Source organism: Oreochromis aureus, linkage group 3 (genome assembly GCF_013358895.1).
Source record: "Oreochromis aureus strain Israel breed Guangdong linkage group 3, ZZ_aureus, whole genome shotgun sequence".
NCBI classification, from domain to species: domain Eukaryota; kingdom Metazoa; phylum Chordata; class Actinopteri; order Cichliformes; family Cichlidae; genus Oreochromis; species Oreochromis aureus.
Window position 1 is genome coordinate 133,413,316 of NC_052944.1, and position 26,038 is coordinate 133,439,353.

Below are 26,038 nucleotides of genomic sequence, written 5' to 3' on the forward strand. Positions count from 1 at the left end.
TCACAGTCTCACTGTGACCTCCTGAACTGGGAGTTTTTGTTTTAGACTCTGATGTTTCTTCTTCAGTATTTTTTTTTATTTCACACAGTAAAACGTGATAACTTTTCATGTTTTTATGATAAATGTACGACTTTAATGTGAAACATTCAGAGTTTTTTCTCTTGTTTGTTTGAAGCTGCTTCCTGTTGGCTTCAGCTGTTTGGAGTTTCCATTTTCTAAACTTCTACATTCTGAACCTTCTTCAGATTTGAACAGATGATGAAACACTGAATGATTTCAAGCTCACACTTTGTCTAATAAACTTACATCTTTCATTCTTTATACAGATTGAGGAGCTGTGGTTTGTCAAAGATCAGCTGTGATTATCTGGCAGCAGCGCTGAAGTCCAACCCCTCCCATCTGAGAGAGCTGGACCTGAGCTGGAACAACCTGCAGGATTCAGGAGTTAAGCAGCTGTGTGTTCTTCTGGAGAGTCAGAGAAACTCTGAGGTCAGTCAGCATGTTTAAGTTGTGCTGAGATGAATATGATGTGAAAGTTGTGCTGACACTGTGGATCAGTGGGCCCACAAACCTCTATACAGGAAGTCTGGTTCTACTCTTTGTAGAACTTCTGATCCCTGATCCTCTGAGTCTGACTCAGTAAATAATGAATAATCTTCCCTTCACATTTCAGTCAGTTCAGATTTCATTAGCACGTTCACTTTAGCATAATCCATTTTAATCCAAACACCTTTCTCTTTAAACTCTGTTTGTCAGTCACAGTATATCCAGTACAATCCTCTTTTTCGCTGAGTCACACACATTCAGAGATCAGTTCAATTCAATTCAATTCAATTTTATTTATATAGCGCCAAATCACAACAAAAGTCGCCTCAAGGCGCTTTATATTGTACAGTAGATAGCACAATAATAAATACAGAGAAAACCCAACAATCATATGACCCCCTATGAGCAAGCACTTTGGCGACAGTGGGAAGGAAAAACTCCCTTTAACAGGAAGAAACCTCCGGCAGAACCAGGCTCAGGGAGGGCGGGGCCATCTGCTGCGACCGGTTGGGGTGAAGAAGGAAAACAGGATGAAAGACATGCTGTGGAAGAGAGACAGAGATTAATAACAGATATGATTCGATGCAGAGAGGTCTATTAACACATAGTGAGTGAGAAAGGTGACTGGAAAGAAAAACTCAATGCATCATGGGAATCCCCGGCAGCCTCACGTCTATTGCAGCATAACTAAGGGAGGATTCAGGGTCACCTGGTCCAGCCCTAACTATATGCTTTAGCAAAAGGAAAGTTTGAAGCCTAATCTTGAAAGTAGAGATAGTGTCTGTCTCCGAATCCAAACTGGAAGCTGGTTCCACAGAAGAGGGGCCTGAAAACTGAAGGCTCTGCCTCCCATTCTACTTTTAAATACTCTAGGAACAACAAGTAGGCCTGCAGAGCGAGAGCGAAGTGCTCTAATAGGGTGATATGGTACTACAAGGTCATTAAGATAAGATGGGGCCTGATTATTTAAGACCTTGTATGTGAGGAGCAGGATTTTGAATTCAATTCTGGATTTAACAGGAAGCCAATGAAGGAAGCCAAAACAGGAGAAATATGCTCTCTTTCTAGTCCCTGTCAGGACTGTTGCTGCAGCATTTTGGATTAGCTGAAGACTTTTCAGCGAGTTTTAGGACATCCTGATAATAAAGAATTACAGTAGTCCAGCCTGGAAGTAATAAATGCATGAACTAGTTTTTCAGCATCACTCTGAGACAGGATATTTCTAATTTTAGAGATGTTGCACAAATGGAAGAAAGCAGTCTTACATATTTGTTTAATATGTGCGTTGAAGGACATGTCCTGGTCCAAAATGACTCAAGGTTCCTCACAGCATTACTGGAGGCCAAGGTAATGCCATCCAGAGTAAGAATCTGCTTAGATACCATATTTCTAAGATTTTCAGGGCCGAGTACAATAACCTCAGTTTGATCTGAATTAAGAAGCAGAAAGTTAGCGGCCATCCAGGTCTTTATGTCTTTAAGACATTCCTGCAGTTTAACTAATTGGTGTGTGTTACCTGGCTTCATGGATAGACAGAGCTGCGTGTCATCTGCATAGCAGTGAAAATTTATGCTATGTCTTCTAATGATGCTGCCTAAGGAAGCATGTATAATGTAAACAGAATTGGTCCTAGCACTGAACCCTGTGGAACACCATAATTGACCTTAGTGTGTGAAGAGGACTCTCCATTTACTTGAACAAATTGGAGTCTATTAGATAGATATGATAGAAACCACTGCAGTGCAGTACCTGTAATACCTACAGCATGTTCTAATTGCTCTAATAGGATATTATGATCAACAGTATCGAACGCAGCACTGAGGTCTAGCAGGACAAGCACAGAGATGAGTCCACTGTCAGAGGCCATAAGAAGATCATTTGTAACCTTCACTAAAGCTGTTTCTGTGCTGTGATGAACTCTGAAACCTGACTGAAACTCTTCAAATAAGCCATTCCTCTGCAGATGACCTGTTAGCTGTTTGACAACTACTCTTTCAAGGATGTTTGATATGAAAGGAAGGTTGGAGATTGGCCTATAATTAGCTAAGACAGCTGGGTCTAGAGATGCTTTTTAAGTAAAGGTTTAACTACAGCCAGCTTGAAGGCCTGTGGTACATAGCCGATTATTAGAGATAGGTTGATCATATTTAAGATCGAAGAATTAATTAATGGCAGGACTTCTTTGAGCAGTTTTGTAGGAATGGGGTCTAAAAGACACGTTGATGGTTTGGAGGAAGTAATTATTGAAGTTAACTCAGAAAGATCAATTGGAGAAAAAGAGTCTAACTTAACATCGATGGTACTAAAAGTAGCTGTAGATAATATTACATCTGTGGGATGATTATTGGTAATTTTTTCTCTAATAATAAAAATGTTATTTGTGAAGAAGTTCATGAAGTCATTACTAGTTAACGTTAAAGGGATTGTTGGCTCAGTAGAGCTCTGACTGTTTGTCAGCCTGGCTACAGTGCTGAAGAGAAACCTGGGGTTGTTCTTATTTTCTTCAATCAGTGACGAATAGTAAGATGTTCTGGCTTTGCGGAGGGCTTTCTTATAAAGCAGCAAACTATTTCTCCAGGCTAAATGATGATCCTCTAAATTTGTGACACGCCATTTCCTCTCCAGCTTACGAGTTATCTGCTTTAGGCTACGTGTTTGAGAATTATACCACGGAGTCAGGTACTTCTGATTTGAGACCTTAGTTTTCACAGGAGCTACAGTATCCAGAGTCGTGCGTAGTGAGGAGGTAAAATTATTAACAAGATAATCGACCTCTGTTGGAGTAGCGCTCAGATAGCTGCTCTGCTCTATGTTGGTACAGGGCATTGAAGATGATAACAGTGGGTGGATTATATTCTTAAACTTAGTTACAGCACTTTCAGAAAGACATCTACTGTGATAAAGTCTACTCTCCACTGCTGTGTAATCAATTATTGTAAATGTAAATGTTATCAGGAAATGATCAGACAGCAGAGGGTTTTCAGGAAACACTGTTAAATGTTCAGTTTCTATGCCATATGTTAAAACAAGATCTAGAGTGTGATTAAAGTGGTGGGTGGGTTCTTTTACATTTTGAGAGAAGCCAATTGAGTCTAATAACAGATTAAATGCGATGTTGAGGCTGTCATTTTTAGCATCTACATGGATGTTAAAATCACCCACAATAATTATTTTATCTGAGCTGAGCACTAAATCAGATAAAGAGTCTGAGAAATCAGACAGAAACTCTATGTAAGGCCCAGGTGGACGATAGATGATAACAAGTAAGACTGGTTTCTGAGTTTTACAGCTGGGGTGGACGAGGCTAAGCATCAGGCTTTCAAATGAATTAAAGTCTGTCTTGGTCTTTCGTTGATTAATAGACTGGTGTGAAAACTGCTGCCACACCGCCTCGGCCTGTGCTTGAGGTTTCTGGTAGTTAGAATGACTCGGGGTGTTGATTCATTTAAACTAACATACTCATCCTGCTGCAACCAGGTTTCTGTAAGGCAGAGTAAATCGATTTGTTGATCAATTATTAAGTCATGTACTAACAGAGACTTGGAGGAGAGAGACCTAATATTTAATAATCCACATTTCACAGTTTTATTCTTTGGTTCAGATGTGGATACTGTATTGTTCTTTCTTTGTGATTTTTTATGTTTAAGTTGTTTGTTGCTGGGTTTTAGTTTGTTGTTTGTCTGTTTGGGAGCTGACACAGTCTCTACGGAGATGGGTTTTTGGGGGGGTAGCAGGAGGAGAGAAGCTGCAGAGAGGCGTGTAAGACTGCAACTCTGCTTCCTGCTCCCAACTCTGGATAGTCATATTTTGGGTGGTTTAATAAATTGGTCCATATTTCTAGAAATGAGAGCTGCTCCATCCAAAGTGGGATGGATGCCGTCTCTCCTAACAAGACCAGGTTTCCTCCAGAAGGTTTGCCAATTATCTATGAAGCCCACATCGTTTCTGGGACACCACTCAGACAGCCAGCAATTTAAGGAGAACATGCGGCTAAACATGTCACTCCTGGTCTGATTGGGGAGGGGACCAGAGAAAACTACAGAGTGTGTCCTGTGTGTGCTTTCATTCACTCACACTCACTCTCATATGGCTGAAGTCTGTTTGTACACAGGCTGTCAGCTGGCCTGAGTTCGGCCTGTCTCTAAAATCATCATTTTATTACTTTTATTCTGATTCATCAAAGCCAAACTCAAACATCTTTAGATTTACTGATTATGTTCTCATCAATAATTAACAGTCAGTACATTCAGATATGAATCTTAATTCAGTGTTTAACATATTATCACAGATGGACTCCACAGGAGATCTCCTTTATATAACCAGCTGTGCATCCTTCACCACAGTCTCACTGTGACCTCCTGAACTGGGAGTTTTTGTTTTAGACTCTGATGTTTCTTCTTCAGTATTTTTTTTTATTTCACACAGTAAAACGTGATAGCTTTTCATGTTTTTATGATAAATGTACAACTTTAATGTGAAACATTCAGAGTTTTTTCTCTTGTTTGTTTGAAGCTGCTTCCTGTTGGCTTCAGCTGTTTGGAGTTTCCATTTTCTAAACTTCTACATTCTGAACCTTCTTCAGCTTTGAACAGATGATGAAACACTGAATTATTTCAAGCTCACACTTTGTCTAATAAACTTACATCTTTCATTCTTTATACAGATTGGGGACCTGTGGTTTGTCAGAGATCAGCTGTGGGTGCTCTCATTCACTCATATGGCTGAAGTCTGTTTGTACAGAGGTTAACCTCAAGAAATCACATGATAGGGTGGGGCTAGGTTTCACAATGAGCTCACCTGAAACCTTGGCTGATTGTGACCTACACCCATTTTCACACCTTGGCTCGTGTGATTAGGTAGAGGATGGGGTTCATGACCCCCTTGCCGGACTCTCCCATAGAGCTTAAATCTGGGACTCTCCACCATTTGACCCTTGAAATAAAGAAGCTTCTTGGATGAGAGGTGAAACGTCTTCAAGAAACTTAAAGAAGTCCAGATGCCTTTTTTTCTAAGCTCTTTAGATGACTGCGAACCTTCACAGACACCTCATCAGTGGGACTCTCAGAGCTACCAGCCCTTTGCTACAATCACAAAGCTCTTCATTGAAATCAATGATATCAAAGCTGATTCAGCATCACATTCATCTTTTGTCCTTGCTCTGCATCCCCACCATGGACTTCATTCCTTTCCAAGCCAGCCTTGAGTGTCCTTTATTCAGCTCATCCTCTGCTTTACTTTTAGACCTGATTTTAGCTGCTTTATCTCTCTTTGGACAAGTTTCTGTGCCTCGATCTTTTTCTTCTGTCCCTCATAACAAGACAGTTTCTTCTGACTGAGAAGATGTTTGAGTGATTTACTAATCCAGGGCTGATTTTTGGGGAAAATAGTTCCTGTTTTCAAAGTAATCCCCATTTTTCCCAGAAAGAAATGTCAGTAGAAATAAATGATCTAAGTGAGAACATGAGCCTTTAAAAAGGCTCTTCTGAGGCTGCTGCCAGTGGTCAAAGCCTCCAACAAAGCTCTGTAAGTAAATATGTGATCATAGCTTTAGTTTTTAAATGTTTATTCTAGTAACACAAATCAGGTGGAACAACTCAAATAAAATATCAAAAATATTAAGTGGTCATCGGTACTCAGTTTGTTCAATACTGAATACATTGGAGCACAAATTGTCCACATTTCTGAAATATTTCTGGGTGTAACTGTTACCAATTTCGACCTGGCCTGTGGTTGTTATCTAAGTGATAATCATCAATTCTACTAAAACAAATACAAAATAAAGAAATTTGACACATTTTGTTGATATCAAAAGCACATTGAACAATTCAGTGTTGTTTTACTGCTGTTCTCTCTTCACTTCTTCTCCTCTGATTCTCTCCACATGTTGCTCTGCATCAGTGCTCAGTTTCCTGACAAAAACAATATTAAATATTGCTAAATATAATAGTATCTCATTACACGTCAACATAAGTGTTTTATTTTTGTAATAGTTTATCTGTTATTTTTCAGACTGAGTCACTGTGACCTGTCAGAGAGAAGCTGTGAAGCTCTGTCCTCAGGTCTCAGCTCTCAGACCTCTAACCTGAGACAGCTGGACCTGAGTAACATCAACCTGAAGGATTCAGGCGTGAAGCTTCTGTCTGAAGGACTGAAGAGTCCACACTGGAAACTGGAAACTCTCAGGTGAGATCAAGCATTGTTTATTCATCAACTGACAGAATTAGCAGATTAATAATAAGGCAGTCCTCTAATAAGAGGAGAAGTGGAGGTGTTTTGAAGGGCAACATAATCTTATGTTAACAAGACAGGAAGTAGTTCCTGGGAACTGCTTCCTTTGTTATTGTGTAAGTAGAAACATGATGGTAAAACAGTGATGAGTTTGCAGAGGTGAATCCACAGCACACAACACAACAATGCTGCTGCGTGCTGAAAGCAGACTTCTCACAGATTCTGAGACTGCAGGTTTCATCACTGTCCAACCAAAATTCACTGAATCAGCAGTAAATGAACGTCCAAAACTACGCTTCATGTTTAAAAAACAGATGATCAGGGGGATTTGTGTTTACATCTTTGTTGTGTAATCTGTTCACCTGCTGTTTCAGCTGTTTGGTGGTTGTTGAGATGGTTTTGTGACCTTTCAGCTGAGATTCTGACATTTCTGTAGATACCACACATGTCTAATTACTTTGTATAGCATGAATGGCCATAACGAGGTTTTTAACAGTAAGAAAAGTTGTAAAACTTAAGAAAATATAGTTAAAAGTCCAAAACCTTCTACGTCTGGTGGCTTGTGGTAAGGAGCAGATCAAACGAGTAAAGAATTAGGTTATAATTATAAATGGCTTCAACAGCACATTCAGGTCTGTGAGACTCATTCAGACACTGAGCCGTGGCTCTGTGCTACATGCACACATTTCTGCATCTCTGCCATTCAGACACACTTTATATATAGTTTATTTTATGTAGTATTCAATACTGAACTGTACATTTAGTCTTTTTAAAGGCAGCAATTTTTATTCAGTGTTTTCATAAAAGCCTTATTTTTATCCATTTACTACTATTAGGAAGAACACGTGAGGTTTAAGACCTGGACGAGTTTGAAACCCTTTGTTTGCATTTAAGCACAGCTCCCGTTTCTCTGTGTACCTGGTCTCTACCACTACCCTTGCTGTCTATGGGACATCTCCGTCTTCTTTCACATAATGGTATGATCCCAGTCTGTCTCTTAGTGTTTGGCCACATGGTTTGCTCATCAGAATAACATCTCAGCCGTGCTCACATTGATTATCAGCAAGCCTGAAAATTCATCAATATTTGACATATGAAATTATCTCAAGGGCTGGATTTGGCCCACGGGCCATATGTTTGACACGCCTGGTTTACACAGTTTGGTATTCAATGTACGAGTTAGCTCTCAGCTAACTAGCAGACAAGCTAACTGCTAGGACTGCATCTTTCTAACCAGAGCATCAGACACTCAGACTGGTTTTCTTTGTGGATGATGATGTGTTCTCACACTGATCCTTCATGCTGATGCTGCCATCCACCCACTGCTCCTGGATTCCTCATCATCATCTCCATCAGCCCTCACAATACTCCACCTTCATCAGCTTCATGTTCAGGAGCCTGGATGGACAGTAATTCTTTCCATGGGTTATGGTGGGACATTGAGAGCTGAAGTCAAACAGCAGTGAGAAATGAAAGACTGTTTCTATTTAGTCTTGTGATGTGCAGCTTTGTTCAGAGCATTAAGGCCCAGCAAAGATTACTGAGGTCACAGAGTCACTGATGAAACCTGTGTGCTTATAGAAACTGAAACCAGATGAACCAGAATAGAAGGACATTAAAATGAAGTGTCAGCTGCACAAAGGCAAAGCTGTTCAGTTGTTGGTGTGAGTTATTTAAATGGAGGATGGAGTCAGACTTTAAGCTGCTGGACTCAGTCACTATATCCTGTTCTCCTCATAGAACCTGGATACACAGACTCACCTGTGACACAGTGACACACAGTGTGGGCTACACACACATTAGAAAGTGGATCAGTCACACTTGTACAATCATTTGTTCTGCTGGGAAACCATGAACACTTTGAATCACCATTAATGGCTTTGTTACAGCAACATTCAATCATGAATTCAAAAGTAGTGTATTGTGTACTTATTTTAATAGTACTGCAGTATGAGAAGTGCAACATTCAGTGTGCAGAAACAAATCAGGTGCTTTCTAACAGCAGTGTTCCCTTTAACACAGCAGCAGTTCAAATATTTCTGTCAATCTGAGCTGAAACATGAATCTAATCTAATCAAATACCAAATCAAAGTTCTTTGCCTCTGCCAGGACGTTAACATTTGATCTAGTTTTTTACAAAGTTCCCCTCAGAGTCCAGAGCCACCATCATAACATTATAACAGGCAGCTTTGATCAACAGCAAGTGAACATTTATAAATATGTGTTTTCAGAACAGGAACCAGCAGAACTATTTTTCTGTTATCAGGTAGCAGCACAAACGCTCATCAGCTCATTTACTGTGCAGGACTTTGAGTGTGTGAAGTGTGTTTGTACTGGATTTCCTTTGGAGAATCTCAGTCAGAAACAAGACAAAGAAAAACTCTTTCAATAGTCCAGGTTGAGTTGACAACATGAACTGCATTTATCTTCCTCTGACTTGACATGTTCTTCCTCCTCTGCACCGAGCCAGCTGCTAAGACACACAAGCTCATTGACATTTTCTGATCATAAAGAAACTTTCTTCTTCTGTACAATATGAGCAGCAACAGAGAACAAGCTCTCACAGGTACAGATGTTGCAGCTGTGGCCAAGTACATGTGCTGCATGTTTGGAGCAGCACTCTAATGGACAGGCCTCTGTACTGATGGTGGGCTCTGCTCTGTATCCACCACACTGTTCTCAGCTGAGTCTTCCTCCTGTTCACACTCTGATGAAGCACCAATAGGACCAACTTTTTCTCTGGTGGCTCGGATGTTGTTGCTTCCACAGGTTTCCCTCCAACAACCCTCTGTTCCTTCAGTAAGTTCAGTAAGATCTGGGTAAACACCTGAGCTCCTTGAATCTGGCTCCAGTGCAGCAGCAGCTTTCACATATACAATGTTGGCATTTTGTTTGCGTGTCTCCAGGTCTGGTCTGAATGTAGACTTGAATTTGACCACGTAGGCGGGGTCATCATCTGAGCTCTCCATCACCTGAGAGAGATGACAAAACACAGAATCACAGAGCATGAAACCAACTTTTCTCCTCCCAGAAGTTCAGTCACAGACCTGCAACAGAAACAAGAATCAAAGATTCAAATGACGCAGAGTATTCATTTACTTATATCCACAAACATGTCCTCTACATATTCATGCTGTATTTACACACACATACAGAGGCTGTTTGTCTCTCACACTCAGACAGGACACTGAGAAATACATCATGTTAAATATACCTGCAGGGTTCCAGCTGTGCACGTTGTCCCTGTTAGCTGTGATTGCCATGGCAACCTTGGTGTTGTGCGCGATGCAGGGACGCGTTCAAAGGCAGACGTCTGGCAGCAGCATCATATTTGATGCACTCTCTGTACTGAGTGTGCTGACTTTATTTCAAATGTCTCACTGCTGTGCAACATGAATCACATGTTCAGCACATTTCTGTAACTCCCAGGTAACCATGGTTACCCAGCCACGCCCAGTAGTCTCCAGAGAGACCAACAGCTGGTGCAGGTTGTAACGTTGTGGCTTTCGTAGTCTCTCCTTTTTCTACAGCTCATGTGTTCTTCTTGTGATGCTGCGTCTTGAGGCTCATACATGCCGTCATTTGTTGATCCTAAGAATGTTCCTCAGACCGACTTCTTCAACAACACTAATCAGCCTGCAGTTTGTAGCTACTCACTTCACTGTGGCGTTTGTTAGCTTGTCTTTCTTTGGTTTATCTAGACTCCTCCCACAAGCTGAATCTGCGTAGTCTGCCCAAGCCTCCCACCTCTGTTTGTTTGGGTTGTTTGCTGCCATCAACAGCGTGTAATGCATTTAAGTGATACTTCAGACATGAAGTACACTGACGATAAAAAACTCAACTGTGCTTCCAGATAACTTTAGTTGTATCAACACTGCCTCCTGGAACAGTTTAAAATGAACATATCAAAGATCTGTACCTATCTCCATGTTTCTGACCCCGCCCCTTTCTTTCTGTCCTGGGTCATGTGAGCGCTGCAGTAGTATTAGGCCCACCATCAATGCTCTCATTGGCTGAGACGCATGATGACGCCCATTTCAAGCCAGCACTGGTCAACATCCCTCCTGTGACCCATGGCTTTATATTCAGAGCCAGTGAGCACTTTCACAATAATCATGATTTTAAAAACTGATTAAAATAATTGCTGACGTTAATCAATTAATGAGTTAACGAGATAATAACAGGTTAAGTTGCACTAATAATTAGACTTTGATGACAAACTGATGTGATCTCCATGTTTCCTTTGTTGGACTGTGGGCGAGTGTCAGAACTGAATGTACTGAGTAACATGTAGAGTTTAAACATGTGTCAGTTCCAGTTTTAGAGCTCTAAAGTGCAGCTATCATGTTAGGAATATGTTAGGAATAGACAGAAACACTGAGGTCACATCTTTATTTTACCACTCGCTGCATTCTTGATGTTCATGAATTCAGCAGGTTCATGACTGTCTGCAGCATTAATCTCATATTTCCATCTAAAGTGTTGAATATGACTGTTTGATGTTCTTTGTGATCTCTGGCACCAGTTCATCTGTAGGCTGAGCTCAGTCCATCCATTTAGTGAAATGATGTTTAAAGGTCTCCTTGTTCTGTGAGCGTGCACAGATCCTGAAGCAGAAAGCCTGGGTTAACAGAGAAATGATCATCACTGTGATGATGCTCATCATCTCTGACTGGGATTTGAGGTTTTGTCAAAGCAGCAAAGAAAGCCTGGCTATGTTGGACTGGGTGTGGAAGCAGCTCCCAGTTTGAGCTCAGGAGACAGACACCCTCTCTACTTTGAAGATCAGCTTCAAACTTTCCTTTTTCATAAAGCTTATAGTTAGAGCTGGATCAGGTGACCCTGAACCATCCCTTAGTTATGCTGCTATAGGCTCAGGCTGTTGGTGGACTTCCCATGATGCTCTGCTTTCTTCTCCACTCCCCTCTTTTCACTCCTGATGCTTTTATATGTCACTACTGCATGTCCTTAACTTTTGTCTTCTCTCTCCTTAGTTTGTGTTTTGTTCTTGTCTCTCTGAGCTCATCTCTTCTCTTTCCCCTCACCCTGCAACCAGTCATGGTAGATGCTCCTCCTGGAGCCTGTTTTCACTGAGAGGATCTTTGTGTCAAAGGGAGTTCTTCCTTCCCACCATCACCAAGTGCTGCTCACAGTGGATTGTCTGATGGTTGGGGCTTTCTCTCTAATACTGGAGGCTGTTACCTTACACTGTTAAACAGCTTGAGACGACTGCTGTTGTCTGTTGGGTATTGTCACTTATAAAGAAAGTTACATTAAATGGATGTAAATGTATAGATGTTATTGTGACAAAGAGAAAATGATTGTTGACAGACGGATTGTTGTTTTGTGTGTCTGCAGTCTGTCAGGCTGTCTGATCACAGAGGAAGGCTGTACTTCTCTGGCCTCAGCTCTGAGCCCCAACCCCTCCAATCTGAGAGAGCTGGACCTGAGTTACAATCATCCAGGAGACTCAGGAATAAAGCTGCTGTCGGCTGGACTGAAGGATCAAGGCTGGAGACTGGACACTCTCAGGTATGGAGAGAATGTCTGATAGAGTAGGAAGAGCTGGAAACATTTCCTGTGTCCTTCAATCACTTCCTGTTTGTTTCCTGCAGATGAGACATGAACAATCACACATGCAGGAATATTTTCAGGGACAGACACACTAGTCTAGCTGGATAGTACATGGATATTTATGTAGGGGTCTCCAATGAGCCTGTTTGCAGGAACATTAATGATAACTGATAAGTCATGTTGAGAGTTTCATTAAAAGTAGACCCGCAGTTAGGTCCATTAATATTTGGACAGAGACAACATTTTGTAACTTTAGATACACTTTATTAGGTCACAGGTGTACCTGAGATAGTGGCCACTGTGTACCTAATAAAGTGTCAGCCATGTGTATGTTTCCCATGCTGTATCTCCACAGTCACAGTGACAGAAGGATGAAACAAGGCTGTGAATCATTTCAGTCTGTGTGTGTGACAAAGAGGCAGACAGGAGCAGCTAACATTTGGAAATGGAAGCTTAAATGCTGGAAACTCTACATTCACAGCTGAATTCACAATAAATTTGTTCTCAAGTGCACATTTAGCAGCTAATGCTAATACTGTTTTCTCTTGCTTTCTACAACTTGAGTAGCTATTGCTAAGTAGGCCACTTTGCTTTGCTTTGTGTGACCATGATGGAAACTCTGATAAACTAATGCTGCTAAGCTAATGCTGTTTAGCATTAACATCACATCATTATAACACAAGAGAAAAGGGTATTAGCATTAGCTAGTAGTGCTTATTCGCCTCAAATTACCTTTAGCTGCTAATGGCAGCCTACTTAGCATTAACCCCTTACTAATATAATGCTAATTTACATCAAATTAGCATTAGCTGCTCATATTGTTATGAGGAAAGAGAAAACGGTATTAGCATTAGCTGCTAATAATTATTCACCCCTAATTAGAATAAGCCGCTAAAAGCAGCCTTAGCATTAACTCACTTCGTTGTTACCCAACAGAAAAGAGTATTAGTATTAGCTACTATCATTTTTAATAAGTAAGAGAAAACAGTGAGTTAGCATTATTAGATAATGCTAACTCACATCAAATTAGCATTAGCTATTTACAACAGCGTACTTAGAATTAGCCGCTCACATTGTTAAAATGTAAGGAAAAACAGTATTAGCATTAGCGCAGAATGCTAATTCACGTCAAAGTAGCATTAGTTAATAATGGTAGCCTACTTAGCATTAACTGCTCACTAATATAATGCTAATTCACATCAAATGCTAATTCACATCAAATTAGCATTAGCTGCTCAAGTTGTTATAAGGAAAGCTGCTGTCATTCTTACAAAGCAAACAGTATGAGCATTAGCTTTTAATCTCCAAAAATTGAATCTGTTCATCTGGACGTAGCGTTTTGTTATAATGCAAGGGAAAAGAGTTGGCAAAAACATTGTTAGCGTTAGTGGATAATGCTAATTCACCTAAATTAGCATTAGTTAATAATGCCTACGTACCTAGCACTAGCTACTGATATTGATATAAAGCAAGAAAATATGGTATTAGCATTAGCTTCTAATGCTTTTTCATCTAAAATTAGAATTAGCCACTAATGGCGTCCTATTTAGCATTAACTCTTCACATCGCAGGGGAAAAGTTAAAATTGAATAAAAGATGTGTTCTCATTAGCTACTCGTATTGTTAAAAAGTAAGCAAAAAAAGTAAGTAGCATTATCCGCTTGTTAGCATAAGCGGATAATGCTAATTCACCTCAAATTAGTATTAGCTAATAACGGCAACCTACTTAGCATTAGCTGGTCACATTGTTATAAAGGGAAAAGAGTTAGCATTAACGGATGATACTAATTCACGTCAAATTAGCATTAGCTTGTAATGGCAGTCTACTTAGCATAACTCCTCACATCGTTGTAATGCAAAGGAAAATAGTTAGCATTATTGACTATTCACATCTGGAACACACACACACACACACACACACACACACACATACCTACACTATGCACAGACTGGTACTCTTTGTTCATACCTGTGTAAGACGTCATATGTTAATGAACTTATGCATATTCATGTAACCTCAATAAAGAGCAGTGTTATGAGGGAGCAGACGAGAGCGACTGAGGTCAAGTGAAGGAACGGCGCTGTCACAGTTCTCTCTTAAACTATGATCTCGAGATCTTAGTTTGATCTCATGCCAGCCTGCAACTCAGTCTTTCACACCAACGTAACCAGTATATAAGATTATAAAAACATTCAAAAGCTTTTAGGATTATAAATTCAACTCAACAGTTTAAAGTGGTTCTTACTGGACCTGTAATAAAGGCTAATATGATACCAATATGTTTCAAATCAAATCAAATCAATTTATTTGTATAGCACTTTTCACAGGATAAAAACCACAAAGTGCTTCACAGTAATATAAAACAGAAATACATAAAATACATTAATAATCAAACATACAGCACAGATCTAATTAAAAGCCAATCTAAATAAATGAGTCTTAAGCTGCTTTTTTAAAGAATAAATACAATCAAGGCAACGTAAAGATGGAGGGAGAGCATTCCACAACCTGGGGGCCACCGCTCTAAAAGATCTATCACCTCTGGTCTTAAAACGAGTTCGTGGGACTACCAACAGCCTTTGATTAGATGATCTCAGGCTGCGAGAGGGAGTGTGGGATTCTAAAAGATCAGAAATGTAGTCAGGGGCATCACAATTCAAAGCTTTAAAAGTCAGTACCAAGATTTTAAAATGAGTTCTAAAATGTACTGGAAGCCAGTGTAATGAGCATAACACTGGTGTAATGTGCTCCCTTTTTCGTGTCTTGGTTAAAAGCCTTGCAGCAGCATTCTGGACTAACTGGAGACGGTCAAGATTCCTTTTGCTCAAACAAAGAAAAAGACTGTTACAATAATCTAAGCGAGATGAAATAAAAGCATGAATAACCCTTTCTAACTCAGATTTAGTCAGCAAAGTTCGCAGTTTGGAGATGTTTCTTAGCTGAAAAAGGCAATTCCTAATTAACTGGCGAGAGTGTTGTTCTAGGGACATGGCAGAATCAAAGATCACACCAAGGTATCTGAAGCTCAGGTGAACAGATGAGCCAAGAGAACCAAGATGCTGTTTGATTATAGATATCTGGTTGTCGGGGGCAATAATTAATGTTTCTGACTTCTCAGAGTTCAACTGTAAGTAGTTGTCACCAAGCCACTGTTCAATGGAAGCTAAACAATTAATTAAAGAGGACAGTTTATGGACTTCCATCGGCTTAAAAGAGCAATAGAGCTGAATATCATCAGCATAGAAGTGATAAGACACCTCAGGGAACTGCCTAATTATAAGTCCTAGAGGTAACATGTACAAAAGAAAAAGAATAGGACCCAGAACTGAACCCTGCGGTACCCCACATGTCAGATCCTTAGAATGTGACATGAACCGATTCGCAAAAACACTAAAAGATCTGTTGGAGAGGTACGACCGAAACCACTCCAGAGCCAGACCGGACACACCGACTATGTCCCGGAGCCTGTTAATCAGGATGGTATGGTCAATGGTGTCAAAGGCAGATGTCAAGTCCAACAAAACCATGACTGAGGATGCTCCGGAGTCAGCTGCCATCATAATGTCACTAGAGACTTTAAGTAATGTGGTTTCTGTTGAGTGCCTTTTACGGAAACCAGACTGAAATTTGTCATAAATTTCATGTTTTTCTAAAAAAGTGGTAAGTTGATCTGCAACTACTTTTTCCAGAATTTTCGATAATAATGGGATATGCAATGCCTCTCTTTTAACAGGTGTGGTCCCTAGGTTCTGTAAGCATGCTGTTGTTGAGCCGATATTAAAAAAGAGCAGTTTGGATCCAACTCAGCTTAAGAATTATATCTACAATAGAGGGGCCAATGACAGAGAGAGCATTTTTGAAAAGCCCAGCAGGTAGAATGTCATTTGCACAAGTGGTAATTTTCATTTTATCCACCAGGAGTGAAAGGTCATGTATGTTCATTGGGTTAAACGCTGACAGTAAATGAGGGGGAGGTGGCCCAGAGACACAAACAGATGGTATTGAAGAACCAATGCTCATACGGACATGATCAACTTTATCCACAAAGAAATTCAGAAACTCATCACTCTCAGATATAGAGGTCACGGGTACTGGGTGGACCACGGGGGAAACAATAGCGTTTATGGAGTCAAACAGTACCTTGGAATTTCTCTTGCTTGATGAGATTAACTGAGAAAAATATCCTGATCTGGCTGTTTTTATGGTTTCATGTAAGGAAACCCAAAGTTCCCTAAGGTGGAGCCTGTGAACTTCGAGTTTAGTTGATTTCCAAAGGCGTTCTACTTTTCTACAGATTCTTTTGACCTTCCTGACGTCATCATTTATCCATGGATGAGCTCTTTTTGAGGCAGCAATGACAGATTTCATAGGTGCCACTAAATTTAAAATCTCCAAGCAATGATTGTTAAAACACTGTGTAGCAGCATCAGCATCAGTGCAGCCACTGATCACATGAGGGTCCAACATATTAGAAAACTTCAAAGCAACATCCTGATTTATGAACCGCTTATGGAACATGAGATTAGAAGGTGGTGTGGACAGAGGGAAGCTAAGACTAAAAGTAACACAGGAATGGTCACTCACTTGTATGTCCTTAACACAGACATTAGTTATGTCTAAGCCAAGGGAAAACACAAGGTCCAAGGTGTGGCCTTTAACATGGGTGGGTCCAGAGACATGCTGAATAAAATTAAAAGAATCTGTAATGGATAGAAAGTCAGAGGCCATGCTACAGCTAAGATCATCCACGTGGAGGTTGAAATCCCCAATCATTAAGACTTTCTCCAGTTTAATAATGGAAGATAAAAAGTCCGTAAAATCTTGAATAAAAACACCAGCGGGGCCGGGAGGGCGGTAAATTAAAACACAATAAAATATATCTGAAGAACCAACCTTAAGAAGTTGTGACTCAAAGGAAGGGAAAAACTCAGAGTCCATAGTCCTGCAAGCGAGATTGTCTCGGTGAACGGTGACCAGACCACCACCACGACGGTCCAAGCGCGGAGTCCCGATGAAGCGACAGCCGACCGGGCAGAGCTCATTAAGGTGGATAAATTCATTCTCCTGCTGCCAAGATTCCGTGAGAAACATGAAGTCCAGACTATTACTGCTAAAAAAGTCATTCAGTACAAATGATTTGTTGGCTATGGAGCGAGCGTTTAGGAGAGCGATCTGAAGCGGAGGTGACAGGCTGACGTCATCAACAGCTGATTGACGGGGAATTGACAGCAGACACCTGGAAAGAGGACGTAGTCTCCCGGTACCCCTAGCTGTGGAACTGTGGTCTTGTAGAATGAAAGGCCAAGGTGAAAACATCCCGCATCTCCAGACAAGACACCGATCCAGGTAATCGTTCTGTTCGCCCGTGATGAAAAGCCGAGTAGGCGGTAACCGATCGGCCTTATCCGCGTCCTGCAGGGGAACCGGTACCAAATACCGGAGACGTTCTCTACCATGGAGCGGAGGAAATCCCCTCTGTCGGTCGTGTTTCCTTTTAGCCTGGACACCAGACCTACAGCCCCTTCTACACGATCTCCTTAACCTTATTTTTGCTCCTGGGTTATTGTTTGGAGCTAAGAACAGATACCTGTAGTCGGGAGAGGGAGGGGGGCAGACAAACGGCGGAGGGAAAGCCTGGTGGTAGCTCTGCCAGCTGTCAAAAGTTTTTTCCATACATATTTTGATACTCAACAATGTATGTGAACTGTAGATCCGAGTAGCAAATAGACCTTCATGATATATCACGGATGAGATGACAAGATAAAAAACAATATACTGAAGCAGTCGACGAAAACACGGAGCAGCAACAGCGGCCAAGCCGAACACAGGCGCCATGTTGCTTCTCCAATAAACTGAGTTTTAGATGTTTGAACATCTGAATGCAATATCAATACTGTTATTAATGGAATGGTAATGATGATTATAAAAATAGCAGCAAAATATTTTCCCTAATCTCAACACCAGCTTTTTCCAGCTTTTCCCACTGGTTACCAGTACGTCGTAGAATCCACTTCCAGATCTTGTTGTTTGTCTTTAAATCTCTGAGTGGATTGGCTCCATCTTATCTCTCTTTAACAAAAATAATCCAAGTCGAGCCCTCAGGTCTGCAGATAAGTAGCTTCTGACCAGAACTAGCCGTAAAAACAGAGGTGAGCTTTATCGATGGCTGCAGCCAAACTCTGGAACAGTCGCCCTTCACATCAGGTCGTCACCAACACTCGACATTTTTAAAACCCGGTTGGAAACACATTTGTACTCTGTAGCTTTCAATTCTGACGAGTCTTTATAGTAATTACTGTGTATGTTTCCTATTTTATCTCTACTCTGTGCAGCACTTTGGCTCAAGCTGTTTTTAAATGTGCTGATAAATAAATGTAGATTTCTTTGAATCAAACAGTGGAGCCGAGCTTTGAGCTCAGTGTGTAACAGTGTGTGTGTGAGAGCCATGTAATGTCCATGTGTGCATGCTGACTGTGCTGCTCTGACCCCTCCTCCTTTCAGGGTGGAGCCTGCTGGAGTCCGATGGTTGAGACCAGGTCTGAGGAAGTGTAAGTGTGTTTTTAATGGGATTCATGAAAACAAAGCAGCACACATTCAACCATCTTCATCATGTCAGGAGTCATCATCAAAGTGTCAATCAATGAACAGATGATGGATCAATAACTGCAGCTGGATTGTGTTTGTTCTCTCCATCAGATTCCTGTCAACTCACAATCGACACAAACACAGTGAACACAAAGCTCCAACTGTCTGACAACAACAGGAAGGTGACACATGTGAAGAAGGTTCAGTCATATCCTGATCATCCAGACAGATTTGATGTTGAGCCTCAGCTGCTGTGTAGAAATGGTCTGACTGGTCGCTGTTACTGGGAGGTCGAGTGGAGAGGAAACGTTTATATATCAGTGAGTTACAGAAGCATCAGAAGGAAAGGAGCCAGTGAAGACTGTTTGTTTGGATGGAATGATCAGTCCTGGAGTCTGGAGTGCTATGATGATGGTCCTCGTTCTGTCTGGCACAATAAGAGACACACACCCATCTCCTCCTCCTCCTCCTCCTCCTCCTCCTCCTCCTCCTCTGTCTCTAACAGAGCAGCAGTGTATGTGGACTGTCCTGCTGGCACTCTGTCCTTCTACAGAGTCTCCTCTGACACTCTGATCCACCTCCACACCTTCAACACCACATTCACTCAAACTCTTTATCCTGGGTTTATGTTCAGTAACTGGTCTCCTGGTGCCTCAGTGTCCCTGTGCTGAGTGGAGTGTAAAGAGTGTCTCCTGTTAGAGAAACACTCTGACTGTTGAACAGATAGTTCAGTCTGTACATGTCTGTCTCTTTCACTCACAAACAGGAAGTGATGTCACATGTGTTCCTGTCCACACAGCAGAATGAGTCTATTGCTGACAGTGATGTACAAACAGAGTGAGCATTTCTGAGGCCAAAATAAACTGAGTAGTTCACTGAATGAACACTGTGAGCTCAGTTCCTTCATCATTAGTATGGATTATATATGTATATGTATTATATTAGTATCATATATATCAGGTGCTGCTGGTTTCAGTCATTGTGCAAATGTGCTGTTTGTAAGGTTGTAAAGCTGCAGTCAGCTGAGACTGAAGAAGTCACCTGATCAGTGAGCAAACGTTTCTGAAAACGTCCAGATGAACAAAATCAACCTTTTGGGATCAGCCAGCAATGCAGCATCATTGTTGTTCAGGTTCAGAGGTTTGCAGGAATGAACTGATGACCAGAAACAGCTGCAAAGTCCAATAAAATACCAGCTGGAGTTCAGCTGCATTTGAAGAAGTCAAAGAAAAGTAAGGATGGCAAAGGGCGATGTTTTCTTCCAAAGAACTGAAAACATGGTCGACGCCTCATTAGAAGAATCATCTGCACATTTGTGAGGAACTCTAACCAAGAAAGCAACGTCACACAGATCCAACAGACAGTTTCCATGACTGGAAGTGTTGAGTGTAAAAATGCTCCATTGCATTATTGCATCCTCTCACCACAGGAGGCGCTGTTGGCACCACTGATTGCTGATCAGCTGTTCTCTGATGATCTGATTGATCCTGTGAATAACGGGACTCACTGAACTCTGTGACACAGTGAAGATTACAGAGTTTAACATCTGACTGACGTCACACAGACAGAAGGATGAACCAGTGAGGCACAGAACACAGTTACTGGAGATACTGGATCAGCTCCATGTGAACCTCTGATGGAGAAGCTGCTGACCCAGAGAAACATCAGGACATGACAGGCAGCTGCACTGATCTAACAACATGTAGCAGAGCTGATCTATGTTAGAGGATCTATCACAGCAGCTGAAAGTCCAACACTGGATACCAGCTGAGCCTGTGCTGAGTGTTACAGGAAAAGAAACACTGACACTGGTAGACACAGTGATGCTGACTGGGGCACAGAGCTAAAACTGACGGTGGTCTTGGTCTGCCCAATTTTAGACACTGCTATTGGGCAGCTAACATACAAAAACTTTCACATTGGGTTCATAATGACCCCCCTGTACCAGCCTGGGTACAAATGGAAACTGCATCTAGCTGTTACTCATTATCATCAATACTCAGCTCACCACTCCCTTTTTCTCCAACCCTTGTTGGGGATAATCCAATAGTTAAGGAAACGGTAACTATTTGGCGACAGTTCAGAAAATATTTCGGGCTACTTGGACCGTCTTTGCTAACACCTTTATCAAAAAATTGTAATTTTCCACCTTCAAACATTGATGCGGTCTTTAGAAGTTGGAGAGATAAAGGACTTAGGACTGTTAAGGACTTATACAGTCAGGGCACCTTTCTATCTTTTGCTGACCTATCATCTAAATACGACCTGCCTAATTCGAACTTTTTCCGTTATCTTCAGGCTAGAGATTTTGTAAAAATGCAGTTTCCTCACTTTCCCAATCGGCCTCCAGAAACAAGTCTGGACATCATCCTGCAGACGAACCCTCATCAAAATAGACTGATATCAGCCTTGTATAAAATGCTAGATGCTTTGGTCCCCAAATCCATTTCTCATACTAAGCTGAGATGGGAGGAAGAGCTACAGACAACCCTACCAGAACAGCAGTGGGATTCTGCCTTGAAATTGATTCACTCGTCCTCAATTTGTGCTCGTCATGCTTTGATTCAGTGCAAGGTGGTCTATAAAGTACATTATACAAATGACAAATTATCTAAAATCTATCCAACCGTTAGTGATGCCTGTAGCAGATGCGGACTATCGCCTGCCAACCATGCCCACATGTTTTGGTCTTGTTCGAAACTGAGTGCATTTTGGAGGAATATATTCGACACACTTAGCCAAGCATATGGCCAGACTGTCCCTCCTAACCCACTCTCCGCAATTTTTGGCATTCCTCCCGACTCGAACTTATCTGGCCCCCTCAAACAGGCCCTAGCCTTTACCACTTTACTAGCTCGGAGGCTTATTCTGCTGAAGTGGAAGCTTCCCCATCCCCCAACTCATGATCAATGGGTGAGGGATGTACTCTTTAACTTAAAGTTGGAAAAACTTACATTCTCTCTAAAAGGTTCTATTAGGGAATTTGACAAAATCTGGAAATCATTTCTCTTCCTGGTGGATACCATCACTTTACTTCCTGAATCCGAAGTGAACTGAGCGAAGCTACATTATAAAGTGTTTTGGGTTTTTTTTTTTTTTTTTTTTTTTTTGTTTTCTTGTGTGTGTGTGTGTGTTTGGGGGGGGGGGGTTGTTGTTGTTGTTATTTAGGGGTTATGCTTGTTATGTATATGGGTTTTGAGATGGGTTTTTTTGTTTTTTTTGTGTGTGTGTGTCTATATGTGTGTGTGTGAGGGCAGAGACTGGCTCTCTGCTGTGTCTTGTCTAGTATGGACCTGATAGGGGGAGAATTCGGGTTGGGGGGGTTGGAGGGTATAATGGTCATACAATTGCTCTGAAATCAAGATTGACTTTGCAGTTGCTAACTTTGTATGTCATCATTGAAATCAATAAAACAAAGTGAAAAAAAACACTCAACTAATGTTTCTAATATGAAACAAATTAATTAACCCCACATTAATGTGAGCATTTATTAAATAATTTATTAAATAATATTAAATTATTTAATAATTTAATATTATTTATTAAATAATAATTTATTAATTATTAATTTATTAAATAATAAATATTTTATTATTTATATACATAATATTTTATACATTTATTAAATAATAATAATAATGATTTCCTCCTGATCTCATTTCCATAGCAGAGAAAACTGTGGTGTATATTGAGGTGGAGGGTGTGGTCTATGGCTCAGGTGTAGAGTGAGGGTGGGGTGCACCGCAGCAGCATGCTGGGACTGCTGAGGGTGGAGGAGGGAGTGATGATGACATCAGAGCTGCAGCAAAGCAGTCAGCAGCACAGAGACCAGTGAACACACAGTCTGTTCATCTTTGCATAGATACAATATATAGCACAATATTGAATGACAGAGACGCTGTGTGAGCTTCCACAGATACACTGACGTCAGTATCCAGAGTCCTCCTGCTGCTCCCCCTCAGAGCCCCGTGATCAGCACCAACACATTCAGTTAGATGACAGAGTCCAGCTGCAGCTAGAATCAGCTCCCTCTGTCAACAACAGCACAGCGTCAGTGTTTCACACTCAGTGAAAGGAGGAAACAGCAGAAGAACACCATGTGTGCTACGTTTCCCAGGACACACTACAAACTGCACAAATACAGAGCAGCACGTGGAAGGACCTGGAGCTGCATTTAAAGAGAAAAGACAGCGTGATGTCCTGTATGGACAGGTGGAAGGAACCAAGTCCTCAGCTGAAACACTCGTGTTTGTCCACAGACAGGAAACACAGCAGGAAACAAAGAAGCTCATGGATAACACACTTCCTGTCAGTCAGAATGAGGCTGGAGCCAAACACAGAAAGGTGTTTTTGTCCAGATGAGCCCAGAGAAGAAACACGAGTGTTCACAGACATCAGAAGCTCAGAGAGGTGAAACATGAGGTTGGAGTCCTCGTCAGCATCCAGAAGAGCTGCTGTGAAACCCTGAGTACTCATGACAGACTCTGATGGCACAAACACATCATGATTCAAACAGAAAGACAAACATGGAGCTCCTGATCCTCCTGCATGAGAACAAGCTGACATGAGCGCTGTGTCTGAGAGTGTCTCCCTGTCACAGTGACAATAACACAGCTGCTGCTCACAGTCATTAAACTGACCTGAGGTCAGCTGCTAGCACGTCTCTGTGCTCCTTACATATGAACCATGTGACCTCACATCAGTGCTGTGGATGACTGTAGTCATAGAAGAGTAGAGCTGTAGCAGGTGGTGTGAGGAGGAGGAGGAGGTGGTGTATTCTAGTTAACGCAGTACTGAAACACTCCAGCAGAGGGCGCTGTTAAGTCCTTATTGTAACACAGTTACTGTGTGCAGTTATACTTCATACATAATCTGCACTTATTTCCATCAGACATGCTGTCAGTAAATGATTGGTTTCTATTGATTCTACTTCCTGTTGACTAGTTTGATGACAGTGAAACAATCACAGCTGATTGTGTGATGATGTAAACTGTCACTGTTACATTCAGTGTGTGTGACATCATGTTAGTGCAGGCTGATAACAGCCTGGTTATGATGCTGTTAGAAACACATGAACGTGTCCATAGATCAGTGTGTGTTTAACATGAGAGCTTCAGCCCTGCTGATGTGTTCAATAAAGACATGCAGGAAAACTGATGAGACTCTGAAATAACTCTTTATATTTATAATGTAACTCTGCATCCAAAGAACAACAAAGGATCCCAGACAGGTTTATGTCAACAAAGACGATTCTGATGTTTCTGTGTTTCTAACAGTTTGACATTATTAGTAAACAGACTGCAGTGAACAGGATTTATAAAGAGCTGATATATAAAGATATGACAGCTGTTTGTTGATCACTCTGTGTTTGGACCTGATCAGTCCAGCTGTTTACTTGAAATATGTTCATTTACCTGTGACGTTATATTTATGTTCTTGTCTCTGTTGAAAAACACATTTTAATGTCCCTCAGATTTTTCTCCCAGATGAATAAATATAAAAATGACACAAACTGACTGCAGCTATGTTAGATTTGTATTGTGATTGCCGTTTATGCTTAGAAATATCTACTTATATATGCTTAGAGTTTTATAATTAGGTGTAGAGTGATAGGAGGTTTGATCCTTAATAGTCTGCAAGCTTTGTGTGCATTCCAGAGCTCTCTGACTTTCACACCCACATCCTGGGAGCATGGGAGAGGTCGTACCTTGTTTTATTGTTTTATGGTAGGATAAACGTATCTATGTCTGTTTTAGGCTAAGTGCATTTTGTTTAGATGAACTGCTGGACTTCCAGGCCAGCAGGTTTAGGAAGTCATTAATGGGTTCACACACACACACACACACACACACACACACACACACAAGGTATGTTATATGTTAATGAACCTATGCATATTCATGTAACCACAATAAAAGAGCAGTGTTACGGGAGAGCGGAGAGAGCAACTGAGGTCAAGCGAAGGAACGGCGCCTGTCCAGTTCTCTCCCGTGCACGTGAAACATAAAGAATGTTGCCTACTCGTGTCTTGCTTGCTGTGTAATTGCATTGCCTTCAACGTTCCAGCGGATAGGTTCAAGCTACAAACCTATCAAGCTACTTTTTGTCCTTTCTGTCAGAAACCTTCATGTGACTCATGAGAGACACGTTTCAGCTGTTTGTGACAGATCAGAGGCCAACAAGTCATTTATAACACTTTCCATCATTGTTTAGCACAAACACATGTTGACACAGCAGCGGGGCCGCAGTGAGAGTCAGAGCCAGGAGATAAAAACTCCTGTTTGACCACAGCCTCAGTTTGTTCCTGCACTTCAAACACTTCCTGTTGTTGACTGGGTGGAGTCAGGAAGCCAGCGAGGCCCTGCAGGACTGAGACTGCAGACTGGGACGTGCTCTGTGATGGAGATCAACAGCATCACTGACTGTTTCTGTGAGGACACCATCATCCCAGCAGGGCTGTTTCCCAACAACAAGCCTGGACCATCAGAGACCTGAAGCTGCTGCTGAATGAAAGAAGAGGATCTTCAGGTCTGGAACAAGGACCAGCTGAGAGTGTTAATAACGTTACTAATGTTCAGCTACACTTTACTAGGTCACATCTGTGACACACGTCACTTAAATAAAGAAGGAAATATTGGCTCTGTTTTATCTGCTGGGCCCAAAAGTGACTCCCGTATTTAAACTGCTATGAATAACTTGTTGGTCTATAATATGTGAAACATGTGTCAAATGTCTCCATCATGAAAGATATCAGGTCATCTTGAGCCACAAAAACATTCCTATCATGAGGTAGAAGCTGGAATCAGTTTGTTGCAGAGGGACGTTTATATATCCCATATTTATCCAGTTAAAGTCACATTGAAATTCAAAATGTCTTTTCAAGAGTCGTCTGTCCAAGAGGAGCAGAAACAAATATAACAACAGTTATTTAAGCTGCTTTAAAGGCCACAAAGGAGCAGATTGGTTATAATGCAGCTGCTTCAGAGGAATAAAGATGAAACACTGTTTTTATTTCATGTGTAACACCTTTCAATCATGTGTTGACTAAAGTCTATTGACCAGTATAAGTAAAGACATCACACACACACACATGGAAACACTGAA

At 41.2% G+C, this 26,038-nt stretch overlaps 1 protein-coding gene and 1 long non-coding RNA gene across 3 annotated transcripts; one reads left to right on the forward strand and one right to left on the reverse strand.

Annotated features, from left to right (window-relative positions):
• The first annotated feature begins 330 nt into the window (after positions 1-330).
• LOC120438136 lies at positions 331-12,162 on the forward strand. Its single transcript, XR_005611690.1, has 3 exons — positions 331-489; positions 6,556-6,729; positions 12,133-12,162. It is a non-coding gene; the product is annotated as an uncharacterized LOC120438136 (long non-coding RNA).
• On the reverse strand, positions 8,024-18,482 carry LOC120438116. 2 transcript variants are annotated; one of them, XR_005611677.1, is made up of 2 exons: positions 9,989-10,097; positions 8,024-9,746 (listed from the first exon to the last, which is right to left on the reverse strand). XR_005611677.1 is itself a non-coding variant. In XM_039608556.1 (2 exons), the coding sequence occupies exons 1-2, from the start codon at positions 18,182-18,184 to the stop codon at positions 9,396-9,398; spliced, it is 1,293 nt and encodes a 430-aa protein (XP_039464490.1). In that variant the 5' UTR covers positions 18,185-18,482; the 3' UTR covers positions 8,024-9,395. The 2 variants fall into 2 exon arrangements, 1 of the variants encoding a protein (XP_039464490.1); XM_039608556.1 differs by lacking the exon at positions 9,989-10,097 and adding an exon at positions 17,243-18,482.
• Positions 18,483-26,038: the final 7,556 nt, after the last annotated feature.

What these genes read in the sequence shown, in the direction of transcription:
- LOC120438116 (XM_039608556.1), bottom strand. Translation starts at nt 18,184, where the DNA reads ATGGCGCCTGTGTTCGGCTTGGCCGCTGTTGCTGCTCCGTGTTTTCGT. An exon ending in TTGAGTCACAACTTCTTAAG is followed by an intron (nt 9,747 to 17,242) that starts GTTGGTTCTTCA and finishes CATCTCTCTCAG; the next exon opens with GTGATGGAGAGCTCAGATGA.